The 23,452-nt window shown below is 61.7% G+C and overlaps 1 protein-coding gene across 1 annotated transcript; it reads right to left on the bottom strand.

The window, feature by feature from the left end:
• Window positions 1–1,852: 1,852 nt before the first annotated feature.
• On the bottom strand, window positions 1,853–20,006 carry ONECUT3 (one cut homeobox 3; the record flags this gene model as incomplete). The annotated part of the gene is made up of 2 exons (XM_079915926.1): window positions 1,853–2,145; window positions 18,821–20,006. 2 exons carry the CDS (start codon window positions 20,004–20,006, stop codon window positions 1,853–1,855), a joined length of 1,479 nt encoding a protein of 492 aa, XP_079772052.1.
• Window positions 20,007–23,452: the final 3,446 nt, after the last annotated feature.

Below are 23,452 nucleotides of genomic sequence, written 5' to 3'. Positions count from 1 at the left end.
CAAAGGTTCTAGAAGCATCACTCAGATCCGGTTGCTTGAAAAGCGGGGAGAATAGCGAGTCGATAAGGACAAGAGAGCATCTCACACACATCTTTGGTTCAAGAAAAAGGCACTCATCGACCTCACCACCCTCTCCCTCCCTCCCACTCTCTCTCTCTGTCTCTCTCTCTCTGTCTCTCTTTCTCTCTCTGCTCTCTCTGGTGGTGGACAGGTGGCACCTGGGGGGCAGGGCCCAAAGCAGACCCTCGCCCACACCTGGTCCCCAGGCGAGGGAATCCTAGCATCCAGCACAAGTCCTTGGGGGAAATCTTTGGTATCAGGCGTGATTTTTCCAATCACAGACATGAACATTTGAGTGAGGTAGCCTTTACCTGGGGAGGAGGAGGGGCATTTCATTAGAAATGTCTCTTGCATTCTCAAAGGGGAGGGGTGTGGCCACCTCTCTGGGAGGCGGTGGTCAGGGGGTGGGAGGTGGTGGTCAGGGGGTGGGAGGCGGTTTTGTGGGGAGAGGTTCCTTCTAGCCTCCAGCTCTTGAGCCCTGGGCGGGGGAGCAGGCTCTTGGGATCCAGCTGCCGGCCAGTCCTGGAGGTCACCTGGAGAGGGTGAGCAGGGGAGAGGGGCGTGCTCATCTTCATTTCTGACCCTTCCTTCCCCTTTGTCATTTTTTGTTTTTCTTTTGGCAAAAATTAGAGCAAGCAGATTCCACCTTGTTCATCATCTTCTTTCTCTCTTTGGAGAAAAAGCAGCAGCAGGACCGGTTCACCCCTGCGCCCCTGCAGGCCCAGCGCCGCACCCCCGAGCGCTGGGAGGTGGGGGAAGTTCCGGGGGGTCCCGAGCAGAGGGCGACGCCGCGACCCCAGCGAGCAGAGGCTCAGGTGTGCCCTGCTCTTCCGGGGCCCGTTTCTCCGTGGAATCTGGGTGTTTTCTTCTGTTTCCTGGGGTCTGTCTCTCCCCGCGCGTCATTCATCAAGGTGCCTAGCGGTAAAGTGAACTGGCAGAGGGATGTGGGGAGGGAGGCGTCTGGAATTACCCGCTTGTTTGAGCTGCCGTCCCCTCCGGTCTGGGACAGGGTGGGGAAGGGTGCTCGCCGGTGGGTGCTGGGCGGTCGCCACTGCAGGGCACCCCCGCCCCCAGACGTTAAGGCAGGCAATTCTTGGCACAAGGAATCCCGGCTGCCGGGAGGGGCGGCTGGGTCTTGGCTGCGGAGGCAGTTCTGCCGGCGGACCCGGGGTGGTCTTGGTGGGGTGGGGGCAGTGTGAGGCTCCAGCTCGACGTGGGCTTTGGCGACTTTGGAGGGGTTGAGATCTCGGGGAAGGGTCCGTGCCGGGGGTTTGGGGGGGTACCATTGTAGAGGAAGCCTCCCTGCCTCCTTCCGTGGGGTCGGGGGGCCGGCGAAGGAGGGATTATTCTTTAAATTCCTTTTTTAAATACCCGGTTTGTTTCTAGTATGTGCTTCTTGACCCGCTTTCGGGACGACAGGTGAGCCCTGGTTTTCCTCGAAGCCCCCTGGGCGTCCTGCCTTGAAAGGGAGCCCGGGAGCCCCTTTCTGTCACCCCCTCCCCTCTGGCGGGGGGGTGGAGGGCTTCCTTTGGCCTGAAGGAGATTGGGACGGAGGGAGGAGGGGGGCCCTTTTTGTGCACTTGGGCTGGGGGTGTGCTGCGTCCCTTCCCGGGGTGTGGGAACCCGGACGGCAGCCCCTCCAGGTGCCCCCTGGCGCGGGTCTCCGGGCCGGCAGGGTTGGGGCTGGGGGACGTGGGAGGGCAGCGCCCGGGGCCGTGGAGGCTGGGAGGGCGCGGTGGGGGAGGGGGGAGGGGAGGGCGCGGTTGGGGGGGAGGGGAGGGGGCGGGGCGCCTCAGGCCTTGGAGAAGGTGGCCGCGGCGCCGACGGGGCCCCCGGGGGCCGCGCCTGGCTCCTCGGCCCAGCGGTTCATGCAGCGGCGCCGCGCGTTCATGAAGAAATTGCTGACGGTGTTGAGCTCCAGGCCGAGCTGCTGCGAGATGGTGACCTGCATCTCCTTCGACGGCCGCTTGTTCTCCTTAAAGATGGCGATCAGCGTGCGCCGCTGCAGGTCGGTGAACACCAGGCGCTGCTTCTTGGGCTGCAGCGCGCGCTCCTTCTGCTGCTCCTGCTCCTTCCGCTTGCAGGCTGCGGGCGAGCGGGCGGGCGGGCGAGCGGGACGCAGCGCCACCGTGCGGCCGCACGGAAGAAGACAGGCCACGCGTCCCGGAGCGGAGAGACACGAGGAAACACAGAAATACGCGGGAAACGCGAGAGATGGAGGGAGAGACGACCCGGGGACAGGGCCAAAAGAGACAGGGAGACACAGAAAGAGGCCAGGAGGCAGCGAGTAGAGACCGCCAGTAATGGAAGGAAGGGGGGGGGCAGACAGTCGTGGGCAGGAGACAGAGACAGAGGAGGCAGATGTGGAGGTGGGGAGAAACAGAAGGGGACACAGTGTGAGCACACCTCCACAGGCACGGGTCGCCACCCCTCCCGTCCCTCTTCTGCATGCTTGGCCCCCTCCCCAGCCTCATATCCCCAAACCCCTCCCCACCCCCCCAAGAATCCTGACCTCAAGAGCACCACTGGTGTTGGTGGCTTTCCGCCCTCCCTTCTGCAGCCCACACCTGGGGGGTGCTGGGGGAAATGACATGGAAACTCTACATGTGAGTTATTTGGCTCAGTGTAGACCTGGGTGGAAGAAGTGGTTAATTCACAGGTCCTTGGAGATGTGTCACAAAGCCCAGTAACCTCCCCCCGGAATGACGGGGCAGGGGGGTTCTCAGAAGGGGGGTGACAGCCCACGCTTCCTTCCCTGGTGTCCTCTGGCGCCTGGCCAGCTCAGGGACCCTGAACCAGGCTCACATGGGCAACCACTGCCTGATTCTGATATCTGAGCCCCCACTCTGGCCTCCCCCCACCAGCAGACTGAGACTGAGGTTTGGCTCCCCTCGAGTCCCCAGAGGAACTTCTGGAGCTGGGAGGATCTAAGGGGGGTTGAGAGACCAACCCTCCCTCTCCCAGGGTCACCTGCACGGAGGACCGGGAAGGCTGCAGGAGGCTGCCCTGTGGTCGGTGGATGCTTGCAAAGGGGAAATGGCAACATCTCAGGGTGGTGGAGCTGGGCTGGAGCCTGTGGTCCTCCTCCTCCCTGCCCCAGCTCCAAAGCGGACCCCTCCCCTCAATGCCATGGGGGCCAGTGGGTGGAAAAGATGAGCTTCACCAGCCAGAGCAGGCTACTTCCCCCCGGGGGCTGCTGACATAAGCACAAACTCTATCAGAGTCTCAATTCCTCATCCACGTAGCAGTCAGGGGCAGTGGGTGGTGGACACCTGCCCTATCCTGCCTCCCTGCCAACCGCTTGCCCCAGCGACTCTGTCACCCCCATAGTGGCCGGTGGCACAGGCTGTACTAGCAGATCCCTGCTGCCAGGCCCAGTGGCCTGCTGGGACCACAAGCCAAGCTGGAATTTTTGGTTCCAGGACAGCCTGAACCCGATGACATGCCAGATCAATGTCCACACACGTCAGCAAAAATAAATGAATGTCCCCTGCACTGTGGCTCGTTTCTCGGGGACGACAGGTTCCCCTGTGTGACCTGACGCACCACGTCCCTCCCTGGCCCCCTCTGACCTGGAACACACACGGGGCTTCTGATTGGCTGTTTCAGGTTTCATGATTAAAGAAGAGTGATGATCAGAGGTTACTGGACATTTCAGAAAAGCCTCTAATGAAGGAGAGAGAGAAAAAGTGAGAAAAATGGCAGGAGGATTGGGGGATGACGCTCTCAGAAGAAACAGACAGGTCAGGCACTGTTATAAGTCAGATTCTTGGAGAGGTAAGAGAAAAATACTGTATCCATGAAACAGGACCATGAAAGGGGAAGACAATGCTTTTAGAATTTAAGTATATAATAGCTGGAATAAAGTCAATGTAAGAATTGGAACGTAGGGAATTCCTGGTGGTCCAGTGGTTAGGACTCGGCGCTTTCACTGCCAAGGGCCCGGGTTCAATCCCTGGTCGGGGAACTAAGATCCTGCAGGCCATGTGACTGGGCCAAAAAATTAAAAAAAAAAAAAGGATTGGAACATAAAGCAAATATCCCTGGAAATACAGGTGGACACAGAGATGGAAAATGAGGGAAAGGTGATAACAAAGTTAGAGGATGAATGTGCAGGTTTGTCATCGGAGCAAGAGCCCATCCAAAACTAGAGGAAGGGAAGCCCAAATAAATTATATATATATATATATATATATTTTAAATCCATGGCTGGAAGACATGAGAGTTCAGTTTAAAAGAGCCCATGAAATGCTCAGCTCAATGAATGAAAAATAATACACTCCCTGAGGTTCATCCTTGTGAAATGTCAGGGACCCAGGATGAAAAAGAAGATAAAATGTCCCAGAGAGGAAAGCCACACGCCATTTGGAGACCTAAGAATCAGAGTGGCTTTGGGCTTCTTGAAAACTGGGAGCCAGTGGAACAATGCCTTCAAAATTCTGAGGGAAAACTGTATTCAGCTAGAATTGTGTGACCGGCCAAACATAAGCATGAAGGTGGACTAAAGATATAGTCAGACATTCAAGGTCTCCAGAAGTTGACTTCTTTATACCCTTTTCTCAGAAAGCTACTAGAGGGTGTGTTCCATCAAAATGAGGAAGTAAATCAAAAAAGGAAGGTGCGAGAATCAGGAAATGTGATTCAACCTAGAGGAAAGGGAAAAGCGGTCCCCCAGATGAAGACGGGAGAGCCTGAAAGACAGCAGGACAAAGGCACCAAGGGCACGGAGGGCAGTCCCATTCAGGTCAGAGCAGAAGAACCAAGGGAAATGGAAATGTCCTAACATGCGTTGGTTTCGAACTTTGATGGAGGATGTGGGAAGAGTTCGTGATTGGCAACAATTAACTCCTGGAAAAACAAACAGCCGTGCAAGAAAGGAAAAGCAATCCTGGTACTGTATGAGGCAAAACCTAGGACATGAACAGTGTACCGGGCAGCCTTTTGTATACAAAACAGGGGAGTGAGAACATTTGTTCGTATTTTGTCTGCTTAAAGAAATGTTCGAAGGAAGCACAAGCAACTGCCTTGACCTCCCATCTCCTTGGAACCTGGCAAGCCTGTGAGACTCACGAGAGGAGGCCACATCCCCCACTCTTTCAAGGGAAAGCTGGGTCTCAGGCAGCAAGGCCAGGGAAGAGTCAAAACTCAACCAGGCCTTTACGTTCCAAAAGAGGCCTTTCTTGCCCTCCTGTTGCGATCATCAATTCATTCATTCACTCATGCATTCATTCATTCTCTTAGCAATTTTCTCATGAGTTCACTACGCATTTACACTAGGGACGGATATACAAATGCTCCTTTGTATCAATGCTCTAGCTTGCAAGAGCTTTGCATGTGCAGGGCCTTATAATTCCATAGGGCAGGAAGTTTCCTTCTTACTTACTCAGAGAAGGTAAGCCCCTCGCCCAAGTTCGCCCAGCAAGTCCTGGCAGGGGCAAGACAGCAGCCAGAGTTGACTGGCAGAGGGGAGGGAGGTAAGATGTGGGTCGCCTCTTTGCCCCCGGCCTCCCCCTTCTCCAACCCAGAGTCTAATGGGGGCCCCAGAGGCAGAGGCTGGGGGAGGGGCCGGGCGAAGCAGAGCGGTGAAAAAACTTCGCGTTTTGTCGATCGCAGCAAAAAGAGGCTCCGCTCGCCCCCCTTCCCAGCGTTCAATCTAATTACAGCTCCTCACAGCCTGGATCGATCCGGGCTCCAGTCGGAGCTGTTTACCTCGAGCAGCTTTTGTCACCGCTTCCCTCCCCCACAGACCCCGGCGGCGCCGGCCTGGAGGCCCCTGCCCCTGGCGGGGGTGTGAGTGCCAGCACGGGAGGTGCCCCAAAGCCCCCCAGCAGCGGGTCCTATCGCTGCCCTGCCCCTCATCAGTATCCCTCCCAGCGCCCAGCATCACCCGGGTCAGTCCTAATAACCAATGCACCCCTGGAGGCAGCCCCAGAAGGAGGAGAGGCCTGGGTATGGGCCCCTTTCACAGAAGTGAAAACCAAGGCTGCCAGAGGACCGGCCAGGGAGCAGGGCTGGGGAAGAGGAGCCCGGGAGCAGCCTGGGATGTACTCATGGCACCAGCCAGCAGCCTCACACTGCCATGCCACTGCTGCGGCCACCTCTTCCACGATGATCTCCAGTGGGGACCGCCACTGTGGTGCACCTGCATCGCCTCCTCCACCTGCATCACTTCTCCCTCCATCACCTCCTCCACCACCCCCACCTCCTCCACCTCCATCACCTCTTCTGCCATCACCTCGTCTCCACCACCATCGGTGTCCATCTACCACCATCCCTTCCATCATCTGCATCAGTTCCACCACCAGCCCCTCCTCCTCCACCATTACCACCACCTGTACCACCACCACCTCTCTCCGCAGCCGAACTCCATCATCAACACCACCTCTGCTCTCATCACCTCCTCCACTTGCACCTCCACCACCGTCTCCTCCAAAATCCTCACCGACACCATCAAACCCCCTCCTAGAGTCCACCTTGTATGTGCCCAGCACAGGGGGACTCAGCCCAGGTTCCCCCACCAGGGCCACCCAGCCTGTGGTGGGGAGACAGGGAGTGGCCTCAGACACAGGCCCTCACCACCAACCATGGCTGCCGTGACAGTCAGCAGAGGAGGAGCCAGCTGGGCTGGCCTGTGGGATTGGTGTGGTGGGATGGCCTTCATACATGCTCTGGGACCCTGGGTGGGTCAGTTCCCTTGCAGGGCCTGCCTCAGTCTCCTCAGTGGCAAAATGGGACGTTCTGCCTCCTTCAAACATTTTTCAGGGCACATCAGCTGCCCCAGCCCTCCCCATCTCGCTCGGCCCCTGGTCCCCCACTGCCTCTCTGTTCTCACCTCCTCCTGCTGCCCCTCACTCAGCTCACTCCTCCGTGGCCACACTGGTCACATCCCCCGGGCACAGTGCAACCTCAGGGCCTTTGCACTGGCTGCCACCTCTGCCTGCATCGCTCTTTTTATTTATAAATATTTATTTATTTATTTGGCTGTGACAGCTCTTAGCTGTGGCACGTGGGATCTAGTTCCCTGACCAGGGATCGAACCTGGGCCCCATGCATTGCGAGCACAGAGTCTTAGCCACTGCGCCACCAGGGAAGTCACTGCCTGCGTTGCTCTTCCCACGTTTCTTCATTGTTCCCTTGCCTCCTTCCATTCTTCGCTCAAATCTCTTCTCTGTGAGGCCCACCCTGACCCCCCCCCCCAATTTAATACTGCAACTTTCTCCCTCCTCTGCTTTTTTCTTTCTTTTTTCCACACCATTCTCCCACTCTATCCAGGGGTGCCACAGAGTGAGGGTTTTGGACCCAACTTTCTCTCCTGTCCACCCTCCCTGACCCCAGGGACTGAGAATCTGCTACTTGGAGCTGCTGATTCCAAGATGCTCTGATCTTCAAGATGGTGGGGAAGGTGATGGAGATAGAAATGATTCAGGTGGAGGACGGGATGCAGGTGCACCACAGTGGCGGCTGCACGCCATCCTGTTTCCCTCATTGCTATCAGTCTTTTTGGAGTCCAGGGATGAGGAGGGTCTGGGGCTGGCTCCTGGGGGGGTCCCAGAAGCCCTGGAGGAGATCAAAGGAGATACAGAAGAGACCTTATTCCCAAATCAGCTGCCTCACGGGGAGCCCAGCAGGCGCTAACGGCAGGCTTTTCGGCTGGTCTGGCCCGCGGGACTCCAGGTAGGAGGGTGGGCCCTGTTGGTCCACGTTTTGGGTGGCGGCAATGGGAGGTGAGTTGGGGGGACCCTCAAGTTCCCTTTCATTTCAGACCCCTGGAGACTTGCTCCCATGGCACCTCTGTCCCTCCTGCCTTTCTACAAAGCTGCTTGCGTCCAGGGGCCCAAGAGGGCAGTCAGACCCGTCCCCACTGTGGATTACTGCGTGGTGACAGCCTCTGAGTCTCAGGTTCCTCAAATGGAAAATTGTCTTAATCATGATCTCTGCCTTGCCAGGCTCTGAGAAGGGGTTTAGCCAGAAAAGTCTTGAATACGATGGTGGGGCTGGGATGAGGCTCCCAGCTCCCATATGGGGGCCCCGGGGAGGAGCTAGGCTCTGGGCCCCACTTGCAGGGCAGCCGTGAAGTTTCTCCCCCTCTCAGGGCAGGCCTCAAGCCTCAGCACCTTCCCTAGAATCTTCCTGGAGGGGGGAGGGATGGAGAAAATGAGGTCTGGAGTAGGGAGCTGGGCTGCCTCAGCCAAAGAACTCCTAGACATCCCTCAAGGCCCAGCCCCAGTTGCCCTTGCCCCAGGAAACTCTTCCCCTCACCCTCAGCAGAACCCCAATTCTCTCCCCTAGGAGCCTTCTGGTGCCCAGCACAGAGTGGATCCACGGGAGGCTGCCGGCTGGCTGTGTTGTCCAATGCCTGACACCCCTGTGTGGGTGGTAGGGGACTCAGCCCAGACTGGAAGACCCTGCGCAGGGAGACCCGGCTGGTCACTGCCCTGGAGGGTCCGGTAAAGCAGGGGGACCCCAGGGAGGGCCCTCAGCAGGGAGCACCCTGTCCCCAGTCAGCCAGGGAGAAGCTGGGGCTGTGCAGCAGGAGGGGGAGGGCTGTGTCCCTGGATTCAGTCGCCCCTCAGTGGATGGAGAGGATCAGGTCCGCAGTGGAGGGAGCTAGAGTTGCACCTGTTCACCCCCATCATCACCTGACAGACACCCATCTCCTCCCCCCCTCCGTCTCCCCCTCCCCTCTGGCATCCTGCACCATCCTCCTCTCCTCCTCCAGAGGCCCACTGTGGTCTGGGTGGGTGACATGGCGGGATGAGTGCCCCTGCTGTGCCTGTCCTGGGCCATCCCTGGCCCCAGCCGGCTGAGCACGCGGGCGTCTGCCTGTCCCCCATCAGTTGGGTGTGCCCGCGTGGGGCTGCACAGGGCCTGGCCGGGTGGGAGGCGGCGTGTGCAGTGCGGCTTTGCTGTGTTGGAAGGGGTAGCCACGCACCGCAGACCACACGCGTGTGAGGAACGGGTAAACTGGGAGGGTAGCCAGAGCCTTCGGTGCGATAGGCAGACAGGTGGGCAGCGGGTGGGGACCTGGGGGGCGGTGGGGGCAGAGGCTCAGAGGATGTGGCCGGTCCGTGGGCAGCGGCGGAAGACCCGGGGGCCAGCAGGCCTCAGCGTGACGTTTGCTTGCAGCTGGCCTCGGGGGTTGGGGACACAGCGTGGATGTCAGACAGAGGATGCAGTGTGAAGAATCAAGGGCGGAACGTGACTTGCTGGGTGTGACAGCCAGGGTGCGTGGCGCTGAGCCCACTGGGTCTGAGTCTACAGGACGTAGGATGGGCCGTGGAGACCCCCGGGGTGGCTCCTGTCTGTCTTCCGGCCTTGGGCCTGCTAGCTGCCCCACTGCCCTGCCCTTCCCCATCAGCGGGGACGCTGGGCCTGGGCTCCGGGGGCCGAGTGGCCCTGAGCACACAGTCTGTGGACACAGTTTTCCTGGTTTATAAAGCGGGCCCAGCGACCCCTGGTCCTGATGTCCCCATCTGTCCGTGGGGTTGGGGGTCCCAAGCAAAGCTGGCTCCACATGCGGGCCAGGGCGGACCCTGCAGCTGCTCACTCCTTCCCCCTCCCGCTTCACTCACACAGCTACCAAGCACCTCCTGTGTGCACTGTGTGCAAGGTCCCACGGAGCCTCGATGTGGTGTGAAAACACCGTCACCCGAATAATCGCACAGATACAGGGAAACCGATGACTGACTGTTCCCAGACGGGGCTGCCAGCTGCCCCCGCTGTGCAGCTCGGGATGGAGGTGGGCATGGTTGGGCTATGGGTGGGGTAAGACATGAGCCCGGCTAGGGGGGAACAGATCTGGAAGAAGCCAGGTGGCATCAGGAGGGTGGCTCCCCCCACTGTGAAAGCCTGGGTCTGACAGGGGAGGACAGCAGCCAGACGGTGGCCCGAGAAGTGCTCATCCCTCTGTGTCACCCTCCGTGCAGTGTCAGAGCCACCGCGGAGCCACTCTCGCCTGCCCGCAGGGCCCCGGCCCCGTGTGCCGGTACCACCCCCTTCCCAGGATCTGTCTACCTGGGCACCGGGTGGTGGTGTGGGAGCGGGAGCCAGAGCCACTGTCCCGTTCCCTCCCCTCCGGCCACCTCCCGCGCTCAGCTCAGCTTCTCGGGGCAGACAATTCAATACGGAGCCAGGTCCCCGGCTGGGATGATGACCGGTTTCCTTGGCGACACGTCCCACCCCGGCCACCAGCTGCTCAGCCCCAGGTGTGGGCCACATTGATGCCACCACCCTAGTGGCTTGTCCCCACTGGGCTGAGCTGCCCTGAGCAGCCCCCGCTGGCCTCCCCTGGCCAGGGACAGTTTGAGTGACTTGCCCAAGGTCACACAGTGAGTCACTCGGAGGGGAGCCTGAGCATATACAGCCTCCGACCTGCTTTATCCACACCCCGCACTCCTCAGGGCACCGGGAAGACGTTCCCATGGGTGGGGGGGAGGGGAGTCATCTCCAGGGAGACGGTGCTGAGCCAGGCCCCTGCCCTCAGATGTGGACCCCCTGGAAGCCTCAGCAGCCCCTCCTCTGTCTCCGATGCCTCATCACTCTCTGCCCCTCCACCCCTCCCCTGCCCGCCAGGTCCACCCCTCCCCCTCCCCCAGCCTCTGAACGCACCTTGGCTGTCACCCAGCCTCCCTCCCCACCCCCCTGCTTCCCCTGATGGGATTTTAATGGCCGCATTTTCAAATTAGTTCTGAGCCTTTCAAAGACTTATCAGGGAAATGAGCGTTTCCACCGGGTTCTGGGCTGCCCCTCCCGGGGGGGGGGGGGGGGGGGGCGCTCCATCTGGTGGTTGCAACGCCTGGGGATGGGGGGACGGGGGTGTCCAGGGTCAGCTCTCACGCCTTGAGACCCGCCCCCCCATTCAGGCACTGGGGGCAAACCTCATCAGCGGGTGCACACAGAGCTTTTATTTTAAAAAAAAATGTTAAGAGTCGCAGCGGCTGACAGCTGTAAATGGATTTGAAAAAGATGACAGGAAAGGAACCTTCGGTGATAAGAAAAAGCATAGAGAAGCCAAAGCAGAAAAGGCCAGCGTGGGGGGGGGGAGGACCCAGCATTTCAGTGACTGGGAAACTAAGCCACAGATAAACTCACAGGCAAAACTGTCGTGCTGCGCGTGCTCACTGCAGCCCTGGGGGCGACGACAAACCACCTGGAACTGTCCTAAATGTCCATTGGGCAGGGACGTGGTTGAAGACAGAAGGAAAGGGCCAAACAGAATACTATGCAGCAGGCAAAAATGCCTTCGAGGCTCTCTCTTTCCTGATGTGGATGTGCCGGCTGTCGGTGAAGCAAAAGCACAGCAGAACCGGTGTTTTTTAAAAAGAGGAAAAGGAAAAGGAAAAGGACGTGCATTATGGCTGCCGGATGAAGTGTAACCTCTCTTTCGGAGGAGCAATACGAACTGCGGTTTACAGAAAGGGGACTTGCTCCACTTAAATTTGGAACTTGGCGAATGTGTCCGCTGTGTGAAAAAAAATAATACAGCATTTTTTAAAGAACAGGGTGGGTGGACAGGAGGGAGGCGGAGGAAGCAAGCAGGGACTTTGCCGTTGCTCCGACGCGCGCAGGAGGCTTTTCTTTACGTGCTTCGTTCTCAGCCGGGCTGAGGATTCTAGTCTCCATTTGGGGAAACGGAGGTGCGCAGGGGAAGCGCCTTGTCCACAGTCCCGGGCCTGACCGCCGCCGCACGCATCCCTCCCCAAGCGCCCCGGCCCCCGCGCTGTGCTGTCTGCATTCCAGGAGCTGTGACCCGACGTTCCGAGCGCACAGCCAAGCGCGCCAAGTCCGCCGCCGCCCTGGGTTGGGCCAGAGGGAGGCGAACCCAGAGGCGGCTTCCCACGGGTGGGATATGACTTCCCCCGGGGTAGGATGCGGGCACTTGTTGAGGGCGCGCCGGTGACCCTGAGGCTCGGAGGCCGCGGGTGTGCAGTGCAAGGGGCCGGGTCCTTACACTGGGCTGCGTGCGCCCATGTCCCTCCAGGCTGTGGAGGGCGGATGCACGCTAGATCCTTTTGGGTTTGTGAGATCCCACGTCCGCTGAGGACAGACGTGCGGAACGTGGCGGCCCCGGCTGCACTCCGCGGCTTTGCCGGCACTGCGGGGCGGCGTTGACCTGGTGGTGGAAACTGAAGCACCGACATCTTCCCTAGTGGGCGCGGATGCGCTAGGGTGCGTAGAAAAGCATGAACCCTGCTGTGCCCGCACCAGGTCCCCCATCACCTACCACCGTCACCGCGGGCGGACGTGACCCTCTCCCAACCCCCCCAGCTCTAGGGAGTGGGGTCCGGACCGCAGCTACCCGGAAGTGGATGGGTAGGAGAGGTGGCCCAGCGGCTCAGCTGGGGGCCCGTGAAAAATTCCCAGGCGCCAGCGAAGGTGTCGGGGGGACGGAAGTGGGTTCTTCCCTGCTCCCCCAGCACCGGGATGTGCCAGACCCCGACCGGAGGGCGGTGGGGGTCCTGGGCCGGAGTCTGCGCGCGCTTGCCGTAGTGTGGATGTGGGCGTCTACACTTGTGTCCCGTCAGGATCTACACTTATATCCCCCGTTCCTTTGCATCTCCGCTTGCGTTCCCCGCGTGCAACTACACTGTGTCGCTGGCACTGGCATGTCTACACTCCCGTCCCCTCTCTCCAGAGGCCCGCGCCGGCCATGGGCGCCTCTCCTTGTCCGTTTCCACCTGCTGCCAATTTGTGGCTTTACGCGTGTGACTCTAGGTCTAAGCCCCCGGCCTACCCCACATCTGTCCATAGGGCAAGACACCAGCAGCAGGAGAGTCCCCCCTTTTCCTAGCCCCACCACGTCCACACCTACTTGGCAGAGGGGAAACCGAGGCTGCAGGTGTCCCTGGACTGCCCAAGGTCAGGTGGGTCACCCAGGCTGCCCCTGGCTCCCGGCCAGCCTCTTCCCTCCCCCACGAGCACAGCCTTCCTTATTGATCAAGGGCCATATTTAATTAAACACTTGATTCAAACCAGCCTGAGCTCCCCTGGTTCAGCTGAGCTCGCTGCTACGTACAAAGACTCCAGCCGCAGGGGTCCAGCCTCCATCCTTACAGCAGCTCTGGCTTCCCACCTCCCAGCCTTTGTCCTTGGTGGTTCCACCTGCATTGACGCAGGACAGAAGGTTAGGGCCGTGGAAGGAAGTTTCCTCTACTTCTGGGCTCTTGGGAGCCACGAGGCACGGTACTAAGCAGAAGAACGATGAGCTCTGACTTACTGTAAGAAGCCCCCTCCAGCTTTGGAGTGAGGACATCGGGGGAGGGAGTGGAGCCTGGAGACCAGCAAAGAGGAGGCAGCGGCCAGAGATGGGTTGCTCAGACTAGAGTGGTGATGGTTGATAGGGAGGGAGTTTAGGGAGAATGGCTGGGTCTTGGTTAGTCCTAGGATTTTCAGGTAAGGGGACTGCAGAATAAAGGAGCCAAAGCCCAGCTCCAACCCCTCACCCGGGAGATTCCTCTGTGTGCTTCTCTGTGACGTGGGAACGACCATCCTTGTCTCTCAGGCAGGAAGGTACTATCGGGACTGGGGTCCAAGGAGGGCTGGACCTCCAGTTCAGGGCCCAGGTTCCCCCTGAGGGCTGGCAGCCAGGAGGGGGCAGTTCACCAGGAAAAGCAGAAGCGGGTGGCTCTGAGTGCAGCAGGAGGACCCATCCCCAGGGTCTCTGGTGGTCCCTGAGGGGACTCTCATGGGTCCGTGATCCTGTCCAACTCTGAGTCGGAAGGACAAGTGCAGGCCTGCCCTCCCGGCCCAAGGGTCACCCAAGCGGTTTGTAAAGTGGACCTTGACACGACCTTGAGAGCCTCCCTCCTGTCCCTGGCCTCAGTCCACTGAGCTCCCCTCCCAGCCTTTGTCTCTGCCGGGCCACCTGCCCGGAATGTACCCCCCCCGCCCCCCCCCCCCCCCCCCCCCCCCCCGTCTCTGAGGGAGGTGGGAGCCTGAGCATCTCAGGCCCCATTTACTAAAGGCTCTGAGTCACCCTGAGTGCGCAGCACTGGCAAGCACCCTTCTTTCAGCCTTGGCTTGCTGGTCTGTAAAGTGGGCTCAACACCCAAACTGGCTTAAAAGGTCCCTCCTTTCTGGTGGGTGAACCGAGGGGGAGGGGGAGGGCTTCCGGGCATCCCAGCCCGCCCCCTCCCCATCTGACAACCTACCCCTCTCCTCTCCCTCCCCCTCTGCGTGGAAATGAAAGCCAGAATCAGTGAACCTGGGCAGGGTGCTGGTGCCGCCCCACTTGGGTCTTGTGGTCTAGAAGGAGAGACTGGTTTGGGGGACCCAAGACATCATGCACAGCCCCTCATGGCCCTGGCACACACAGCCCCGGACAGTATCCCCCCACTCCCTGCTTCCCTGAGGAGGCCTGCAGTGTCCCCTCCAGGTCCCAGACCCCTTCTGGCTCCCCTTCCCCACTCTCTGTGGGTCCCACAAAGCACAGGCTGCCAGGGATGACCCAGGTCCTCCCTACAGACAAGGAGATGTGGGTTGAGTGGGTGATTAAGCAATGGGGCCTCAGGGTACAGGGTCTGTGAATACATCCTGAGGGGCTCTGGGGGGGGCGGGGTTGATAAGAAAAACCTCAACAAATACCTTGGAGGTGGTATCTGATTCTGTCCATTTCTCAGATGAGGAAACTGAGACTCAGACCCTCACCCAAGATCAGTCAGTGACTGAGCCCGGGTGAGGCCAGGTCTCCGAATTCTCTACTGGGGTGGCTTTCTGGAGGGGTTTGCAAGAGGTGTGGACCCTTGTGGGTGGATCAAGGTCAGGTTTTACTGAAGGTACATTGGTCTTTGCAGGGGTGGGGGCATGGGGGGAGGGGAGAGGGGGTGGAGAGTGCTTGCGGGGGGGATGGATAGTGTCCCTCCAAGTGGGACTCTGGAATTGGACCTTGTGGGCTGAGTCTCTTCTTCTCTTCCCATTCAACACCTGTCCGGGATGGTGGCTGCAGAATGGGGGGAGGGGTGGGGGAAAAACCTGTCCTAGCCTGGAGGGGGGCAGCTGGTGTGCCTTTCCCCTTTCCATCACCATCCCTTCCAGACTCCAGGCCCCTGGCCACCGCACTGCAAAGCCACCGCCAACCCTGACATCTGCCCTCACCGTGCCCACCCCCTGTCACCTCCGGAAATGGCTCCCTCTCTGCCTCAGTTTCCCCCACGGCCGGTCTCCCACAGCCTTCAGGGATTCTGGGTCTGGGGCTCATCGGCAGGCGAGAAGGAGGAGGAGAAGGCCCTTCTTTCAATCGCCACCATCTGATATTTTATATATATTTTCTGATCAGTTACAAAAAATACTTTTCCTCCGGAGTTGCAATTTAAACAATATTTGAAGACGGCCGAAGTTATCGACCCGGCGACGGTGATGAATTAGAGACGGTAATTCGAATTCATCGACCGCCCCGCCCCCGCGGAGTCCGCCAGCCCCTCCCCCAGCCCCTCTCCCGTAATTACTGTTTGAGACAGAGTCGGGGAGGGCTTCGAAGAGGCGGCGGCTCCGAAGCTGTGGGAATCTGAGGATCCTGGGGCGGAGTAGGGCTAGTCACCCCCCCCACCATGGCAGTGGGGTTGGGGGGGATGCAGGATGGGCCATCCCCAGAATGTCAGAGCCAGAGCCTGGCTCCCCCAATGCACACACATTGTACAGGGGGGTAAACTGAGTCACAAAGAACAGGCAGGCCTGGCGGCAACGGAGTGGGGGACCCTCAGGTCTACCTGGCCAGATTTCTTGGGTGCTTCAGAGAAACAAAGAAACTGCTCTTCCCTCCTAAGCCCCAGAGTCGGGAAGGAGAGAGGCGGGGGAGCTGGGAGGTGACAGGATCCAGGCTAGTGGAACCCAGCAGCCGGGCAGCCGCTGGGACCTCTCCACTCCCCTTTCCAGTCTCTCCTTTTCTGTCTCTTTGACTTTCTCGCTTCTTTTTTTTTTTTTTTTGCCACTCTCTGTCCTTCCTTACCTATCTCTCTTTCTCTCTGTCTCTCCGTGTGTCTTTCTCCCTCCTGGTCCAGCGCAAGGACGGGACTACCTGACGGGAGGTCCGGAGCAGCTCGGCCAAGAGGCGAGGCCGGAGGCGGGCCAGCGCGAGGGGGTGGGACTGGGGCGCGGAGCTGCAGGGTCCCGGGATGGGGCGGGGAGGAGAGAGGGCGGCGGTGAGTACTCCCTGCCGGGGTTGGACTGTGCGGGTCTGGGCGCCGGGAGGTGCTTTTGGCTGTCGCTTGCGGGTCGGCGCGTTGCGGAGGGATGTGCCCCGCCTCCCCCACCAGCCGCTGCGATTTGCCGCCACTTAACCGCTTTTCATTCGCGCAGCGACCGGAACTAAAGGCCTCTCGGCCGGTCGGTGCTTAATTACCCCGGCCCGGCCACCGCTGACATCCTAAGGCCAGCCCCGCGCTGTGGACGGGGTCCTGAACGCGCTAGAGGTGTGGCGGGGGCCCAGGGCCGGGCGCGCGGACCAGGCGGACGGGGGTGGGGTGGGGTGGGGTGGGTGGGTCACGCGTAGGCAGCGGCCTGGAGGAGCCGGGGACAGGCCGGGTGTCGCGGCTCAATGTCGCCTGGACCTGAGCATGTGCCAGGTCCTGTGCTCATCCTCTCCATTCACCCCACGTACCCCTGAGACGGCCACTATTCTGACTCCCACTTCGAAAGGGGAAACCGAGGCTCAGAGAGGTGAGGCGTCTGACTGCCGCCGCAGAAGCCAGGGAGGCCCGGCTGGGATGCAAACGCAGCCTCAGTTTCCCCTGCCCTCCCCGCACTGACACCGACTCTGGGAGCTGGTGCCCTGCTGGCTGGCACTGATCCCTCACAGCAGGCACCCGCCACAGGGACTTCTCACCTGAGGCTTGTCGTTCTAAGACGCCCTGGCCAATCTGTTGGGTGGCCCCGAAGTGTGCCACTCACATACCACAAAGGGGTCCAGTTAGTTAAATGACAGTGACGGTGGAAAAAAATGGAAAGTGGTGTGTCCTTTGGGTACACACATGTCAGACACGATGTCCCCAAAATACACGCGCCGGGAAGGAGGCCGAAGGTGGCCAGTGTACAGTAAGTCAAACCTCACAAGTGACCCCATTCGCTGGGGGCTGCTTAGTACCTACAGCGTCAGAGCCATGCCCTTGACCTGCTCCCTGACCACCTGCTTCACACACGGCACGCTGTGGCTGTGTGTTGGTGTGACTGAGTGTCCCCCGTGAGCACACCTGTGTCACTGCATGTGTCATGAGCAGTGGGTACTGCCCTTACACACAAGACCCTCCAGGTTCCTGATGCCATTTCTAACATTTCACGGCCACCTTCCCACGCACTTGGTTACCTGCCACATCAAAGGAGGATTTAGTCCCCAATGTGGAGAATCTAGGAAGCCTATCCGGGGCTCAGGCAGTCACCTTGTTCTGCAGAAGGGGCAACTGAGGCCCGCGTGTGGGTGCAAGTCCCCCAGGTTGTCCAGGACGCCTAGGGGGAGGGGAGCAACGAACACCGACCCCTCTCCATCCCCCAATGGCACCCCCTCTTCCCCAGCCCCCCTGCCCGGCCCTTCACAGCCAAGTGCCTCCCTGCCTCCCCGCTTACGGGGTGCCTGGTTTGAGCCCCAGTCCACTCCATCCAGCCCCACTCGCCCCTGTGCGCAGAGAAGCGATCGATCAGGCGCCCGGGGCCGCTATTGTCCCCGCTGCTGGGGCAGCTGCAGCCCCTCCCCAGAGTGGCCAGGAAAAGACTCCCCCCCACCCAAGCCAGGCCACCGTGGTGAGAGTGGGGGCTCTCTCCTGCACCCCACCACGCACACCCAGGAGAAGTGGTCCTGGCCGCCGGCTCTCTGGGGGCAGGTGTGGACCCAGCTGTTGTCAGCTGGGAGGGAGGAGGGAGCGAGGGGAGGATGAGCATCAGTGTGAGTGAGACACGGAGACAGAGGCAGAGAGAGGTAGAGAGGGAGCGGGACAGAGAGAAGGAGAAAGAATGAGACCAGGAGGAAAACGGAGACAGAGCAAAAAAAATAGATCCCAGTTCGCCCGACAGAGAGAGAAGTGGAAGCGAGAGAAACACAAAACGGAAAAGAGAGGCCAGTGGGGTGCGCGCACCCTAGCCAGGAGCAAACGCGTGGGGCGGGCGGCCGGCTGGGGTGTAAAGGCCTCCGCGCCGCGCGGGCCGAGGGTCCCCCGGGCTGCCCCTCCCCCGCCCGTTCTCGGGTGACCTTTGCCAGCGGCCGGAGAGGGGGAGGGGGCTATCGATCGCAGAGGCCCAGCTACAAAGAAGCGCGCGCTGGGGCCGGGGGCTGAGCGCGGGCCCGGCCCTGGCTGCTAAGGTTCTGGCACCCGGTGCACGGTCCCGGCGCTCTGCCCCGGGGCTGGAGGCGCAGCGAGGGATCGTTTGGGAGGAGGGGAGTGGCACCCCGAGCTGAAAGCGGCGGCGCGTCTTGGGCACCCACCCCCTAAAACACACACGCACACATCACACACACAATGAGCGACCCTGCTGGCAGCTTGGGGATCCTCCAGCAGTCTAAAAAGGGTCCAGGAACCCCCTCCCAGTTCCCGGAGGGGCTGGGCGGGAGTCTACGGGAGGGACGGCGGCACAATCCTTTTCCCCCTTTTGCTGACGGAACTGACGGGCAGGGGCGCAGATCACGCTCTAGCCTCCTGCAGGGGCGTCCAGAGTGGGGGGGCGGGGCGCAAGGCCGCCGACTGGGGAGGGAGCCGGGGCTCTCCGCTGCCGCACTGCTTGGTGCTGGGGAGCCCCGAGCCGGACCCCTAGGGTCGGGCGGTACGCGCCGCGCTCCTACCTGCGAGGCGCAGCGCCGACATGCGCTGGAACTCGGGCTCCTGCAGCCACTTCCACATCCTGCGGAAGGTCTCGCGGCCCGACTTGAGCTTGCTCCAGGGCTTGGGGTTGCGCAGCAGGTCGGAGAGCGTGCCCTGCGAGCGGCACAGGATGCGCTGCGCGAAGATGGCCTGCGGGATGCTGTAGCGCTTCAGCTCCGCCGTGATGCGCTGCGCCACCTCCTTGGTGTTGATCTCCTCGGCCGCCGCGCCCGCCCCGGGGCCGCCGCCTCCCGCGGCCGGGCCGCTGCCGCCGGAGTGAGGCCCGTGCGCTCCGGCCGCCGCCAGCCCGCCCAGCGGCGCCAGCAGCCCCCCGGTGCTCCCGGCGCCCGAACTGCTGCCGCCGCCGCCTCCGGGCAGCCCGCGGGCCAGCGCGTCCTCCGCGCGACCCAGCAGCGCGGCGTGAGGCTCGAAGGCGGCGGGCGGCAGCAGCTTGTCCCCCGCCAGGTGGCCCGGCGCGCCATAGGCTGCCAGCGGCGGCGGCGGCGGCGGCGGCGGCGGGGGCTGAGGGGCGCCGTGCAGCGCGGGCGGCAGTGCGTTGGGCAGCGGCGAGAGCGGCGACCCCATGGCGGGCAGCTCCTTGCCGTAGGGCCCGTAGAGGTGGCCCACGGAGGCGAGCGCCGCGCGCTCGTCGCGCATGAGGGTGAAGCTGCCGCTCACGCTGGCCGCCAGGCGCTGCGGCGGGGGCGGCGGGGGCGGCGCGGCCGCCGGGTGCGGGTGCGAGTGGGGGTGGCCGCCGTGCGCCCCGGCTACGGCCGCGGCCGCCGCGTGCTGGTGGAACTTGTCAGCCACGGCCGCGAGCGGGGGCAGGTGCTGCAGGGGCGTGAGCGTCGTGTAGGTGCCGCCCAGGCCGGGGGCCTCGCAGGCCATGCCCATGGCCGGGTGCAGCGGGCCCGCCAGCTCCCCGCGGAAGTCGGCGCCGCCGCCCGCGCCGCTCGAGCCGCCCGCGCCCCCGGCGCCCCCGGCGGCGCTGCCGCCGCCGCCGTCCAGCAGGCTCGCCATGCCGGCCACCAGGCCGGGGCGCCCGGGCGCCACCAGGCCGCGGTGCGGCGCCGCCGCCGAGCGCGCGTGGCTCGGGCTCAGCAGCTCTCCCGCCTGCGCATGGGCCACGCCGTGCAGGCCCCCCAGGCTCTCCAGGCTCAGCTCCATGCTCGGCCGCCGCGCGCGGGCCCCTCGCCGGCTCGGCCGCCCGCCCGCCGCGCGCGCTCCTTGGCGCCGGCCCGGCGCGCTCAAGGCCGACGCATGGCCCCCGCCCGCTCCCCGGTGGCTGCGCGCGAGGCTGCCCGGCTGAGCGGCGCACGGCCCGGCCCGGCTGCGAGCGCGGCCACCAGGATGTGGCGGGGGAGCGGCCGCCGGCGCCCGGGCCCGGGTCTGACGTCAGTGCCCCCGCCCACCGGCTCCCCTCGCCGCCACCTCCCGCCGCCTTGCTCTCCGCCCGCCCCGGCCCCTTTCAGCGCCAGGCAGGCCGGAGTGGGCCAGACTCCGGGCTTCTGGGGTCCCCTGCCTCTGTCTCCGCCGTGCCCCCTGGGGACTGGTCGTACCCGGGGACAGTGGGCGCGGGTCGAGGACAGACTGCCGAGGTGAGACTGGGGACCTTGTCTCTGGGTCTCTGATTCCCTGTCTCTCCCGAGGGTCGTGAAGGTTACTTTCCTACCTGGCACCCATGAGTCCATCTTTAGGGAGTGCGCAGGAGCGTGGCTGAGTGGAGGTCTGTGATCGTGCGCCCCCCGACCCACACAGACCCCCCCAGGAGGTGGTCCCTCTGCTCGCTCACCTCCCTCTATGTCAGCACAGGTAGGGAGTCACAGCCCCCCACAAAGGTCTCTCTGGAGCGAGTGTGCTGAAAGGGGGTCCTCAGGCTGGGTCACGGCCTGTGCCTCCCAAGTGTCTGGATCTGCCCCCATGTGTGGGCACCTGGGCCTCAGTTTCCCCAGCTGTATAATGGAGCGCCTGGCCTCAGGGGTGCCCAAGGCACCTCCCACTTCCAGGTCCTTCTAGTTTCCTTCATCTCCAGCGTGGGAGCGGCTTGGGGGTGACTCTTGAAGAACCCCTCTCCCCCTCCAGATCAGGCAGGCTGAAGGCACATCCTCCCAGCTTCCCACAAAGCCCCGGTCCAGCTCCACGCTCTCCCTGGGGTTTCTCCTATTTTTTTTTTTTTTTTTGCAGTACACGGGCCTCTCACTGTTGTGGCCTCTCCCGTTGCGGAGCACAGGCTCCAGACGCGCAGGCTCAGCGGCCATGGCTCATGGGCCCAGCCGCTCTGTGGCATGTGGGATCTTCCCGGACCGGGTCACGAACCCGCGCCCCCTGCATCGGCAGGCGGACTCTCAACCACTGCGCCACCAGGGAAGCCCCGCTTTTAGGGGGGAGCGAGGGTGATCCTTTTCCTCACCACGTGGAGACAGGTGAGGCCCAGGGATCTCTGGGAACTGGGATAAATGAGGGGGCCTCCCACACTCAGAGACACCCCCCCAAGGTGATCCCTCTATTGGAATAAGATGCAGATCAGGGAGGGGAGTCTGGAGTGGCCAAGCCAGGCCCCAAGGGGTGTCCCCATCTGAAGGCCAGAGTGTGGGCTGAGGAGGGACTCGCCAAACGGGCCCCACCCCTTCTTCCTTCCCCGTACATCTGCCCCAGGGGGAAACCTTTGCCTTTTCCAGAATGGGGAGGGGAAGGGTAGAGCTAGTAAGCCCTCTGCTAGGGTACCCCGGGAACCCCCACCTCGAGGGGAGGACTAGGGCTCTAATCTGCGGGCAGAGGGAGGGGAAGACCCCATCAGCGAGCTAGCCCGCCCCCCCCGCCGCAGACCATTGGGGCAGCCCCTCCCTCACCACCTTCAACAGGATTCCCGCCCCTGTAGACGCGGCTACGCACTGGAGGTTTGATTCTCTGAACTGCCACTGGGCTTGGACCCTGTCCCAGGGCCCTTTCTGTGTCTGTTTCCCCTTCTCTGACGGGGAGGAGGGTGCCTTCCTGCCTGCCCCAGCTGAGAGCCCGGGGCACATCTGTGTTTTCCATCATAGCGGGAGAGGGAGGTGGGGGTCTCTGAGTGTGAGGGAGCTGGGGAACCAGGATGAGCTGACCCCCAGCTTTGGAGAATCGGACAGTAGAATGGCCTGGGGTGGGATAGGGCTACAAGGGACCCCTCTTCGTGCCTTGTACTCAGGACTTAGCATTTAGCGGCTGCCTACGCTGTACCAGGCACACACACTCTTCCCCGAGCCCCAAGGGGAAGTTGCACGGCTGCTTTGCTTCTGCCTCCGGTCCAAGGTAGACTGTGGCACTGATTGTTCCGGCATTCTTCCCAAGGGCCAACACTGCCCGCAGGTCCAGGTCCATGACGTTTTCAATTCAGGACTTACATACAATTTCAGGTTATAGATCAGTACACCCATATTCCAGGTAGGAAAACAGAGGTGGCAGAGATGGGCAGGTCTGGACAAGTGAATATCCCCCTCCCCATGCAGATTCCAAGTCTGGGAGGTTGGGTTCTGGCTGTGCGGGGCTCCAGCCCCCCGCCCCCCATCTCACTCGCCAACAATCACAGATAATTAAAAATAATCGTGGGATCTAAAAATCAATCAGCCTTCATAAAATGATCGCATCCCAGGCCCAACAAGCGCAGATCAGGCGGGTGCGGGGGGGGGGGGTGTCTCTATGGGTGGGAAAGCTAAGGTGGAAGGAAGTGCTCCCAAAGTCAACCAAGGGGTGCTCTGTGGGGGTCAGGGCCATGCAGCCTTTTACCTCCATCTTTATATAAATATTTCCTCCAGCTTCTCACTTTCACTTTTATAACAAGCATGTGTGCCTTTTCTAACGGGGAAAGCGTCCATTTTGAAAGAGGGAGACCAGCAGCTTTGAGATGAAGGAGCCCCCTCCCCTCTGCTGCCTCAGGACACCCTGAGCACCTCCACTAGGCAGGGGATGCCAGGCGGGGAAACCAGGCTCATCCAGGTGTGCGCAGTCCTGCACCCCTTTTAGGCTGGACATTCAGACACCCACAGGGGCAGGGATCCCGCTCCCGCAGAGGCTATGGTCCCCCTGGGAGATTGAGCAAAAATTTGCCACCCTCCAGAGAGTGAGCGGAGAGCCCCCCTGGAGCTCTGGAACCGGCTTCCCCCACCAGTGGCCTTTTAGTAATTAGTAAAATAGAATTGAGCTGACCACGGACGGGCCGGTGGCTCAGGCCCTGATCGATCTTGGGTCATTAGGCAAATTGCGGCAGGGGGAAGGGTGGGCTGGATGGGGGCAGGGCGACACGCATCCTCGCCCCTGCCCCGACCTTGGCCACGTGGCGGAAGCTCTCTGGCCTCAGTATCCCGTCCAGGAAAATTGGAGTTTGACGCTTGGAGCCCGCGTCTGTGCCTGGGGGTGCCTCGGCCCACGCTGGGCTGCCTCTGTCAATGCCCACCCTCTCTGTGCACAGCCGGGCCTGGGAGAAGCCGGGAAGTGCAACACCGCATCCCCCTTACCCGGGGGCTTGCAGCGTCCAGCAAGCGGCAGGGAGGCTTGGCTGGAGCTCGGGCCTCCTCCCCGCTCCGGGGGGCCCAGCCGTCTCCTCCGGTTCAACACCCCCAATCCGCCCCAACTCGAAT

The sequence above is a fragment of the Stenella coeruleoalba genome, assembly GCF_951394435.1.
Source record: "Stenella coeruleoalba genome assembly, chromosome: 3".
Taxonomy (NCBI): Eukaryota; Metazoa; Chordata; class Mammalia; order Artiodactyla; family Delphinidae; genus Stenella; species Stenella coeruleoalba.
This window is presented reverse-complemented; position numbering and strand designations above follow the sequence as displayed.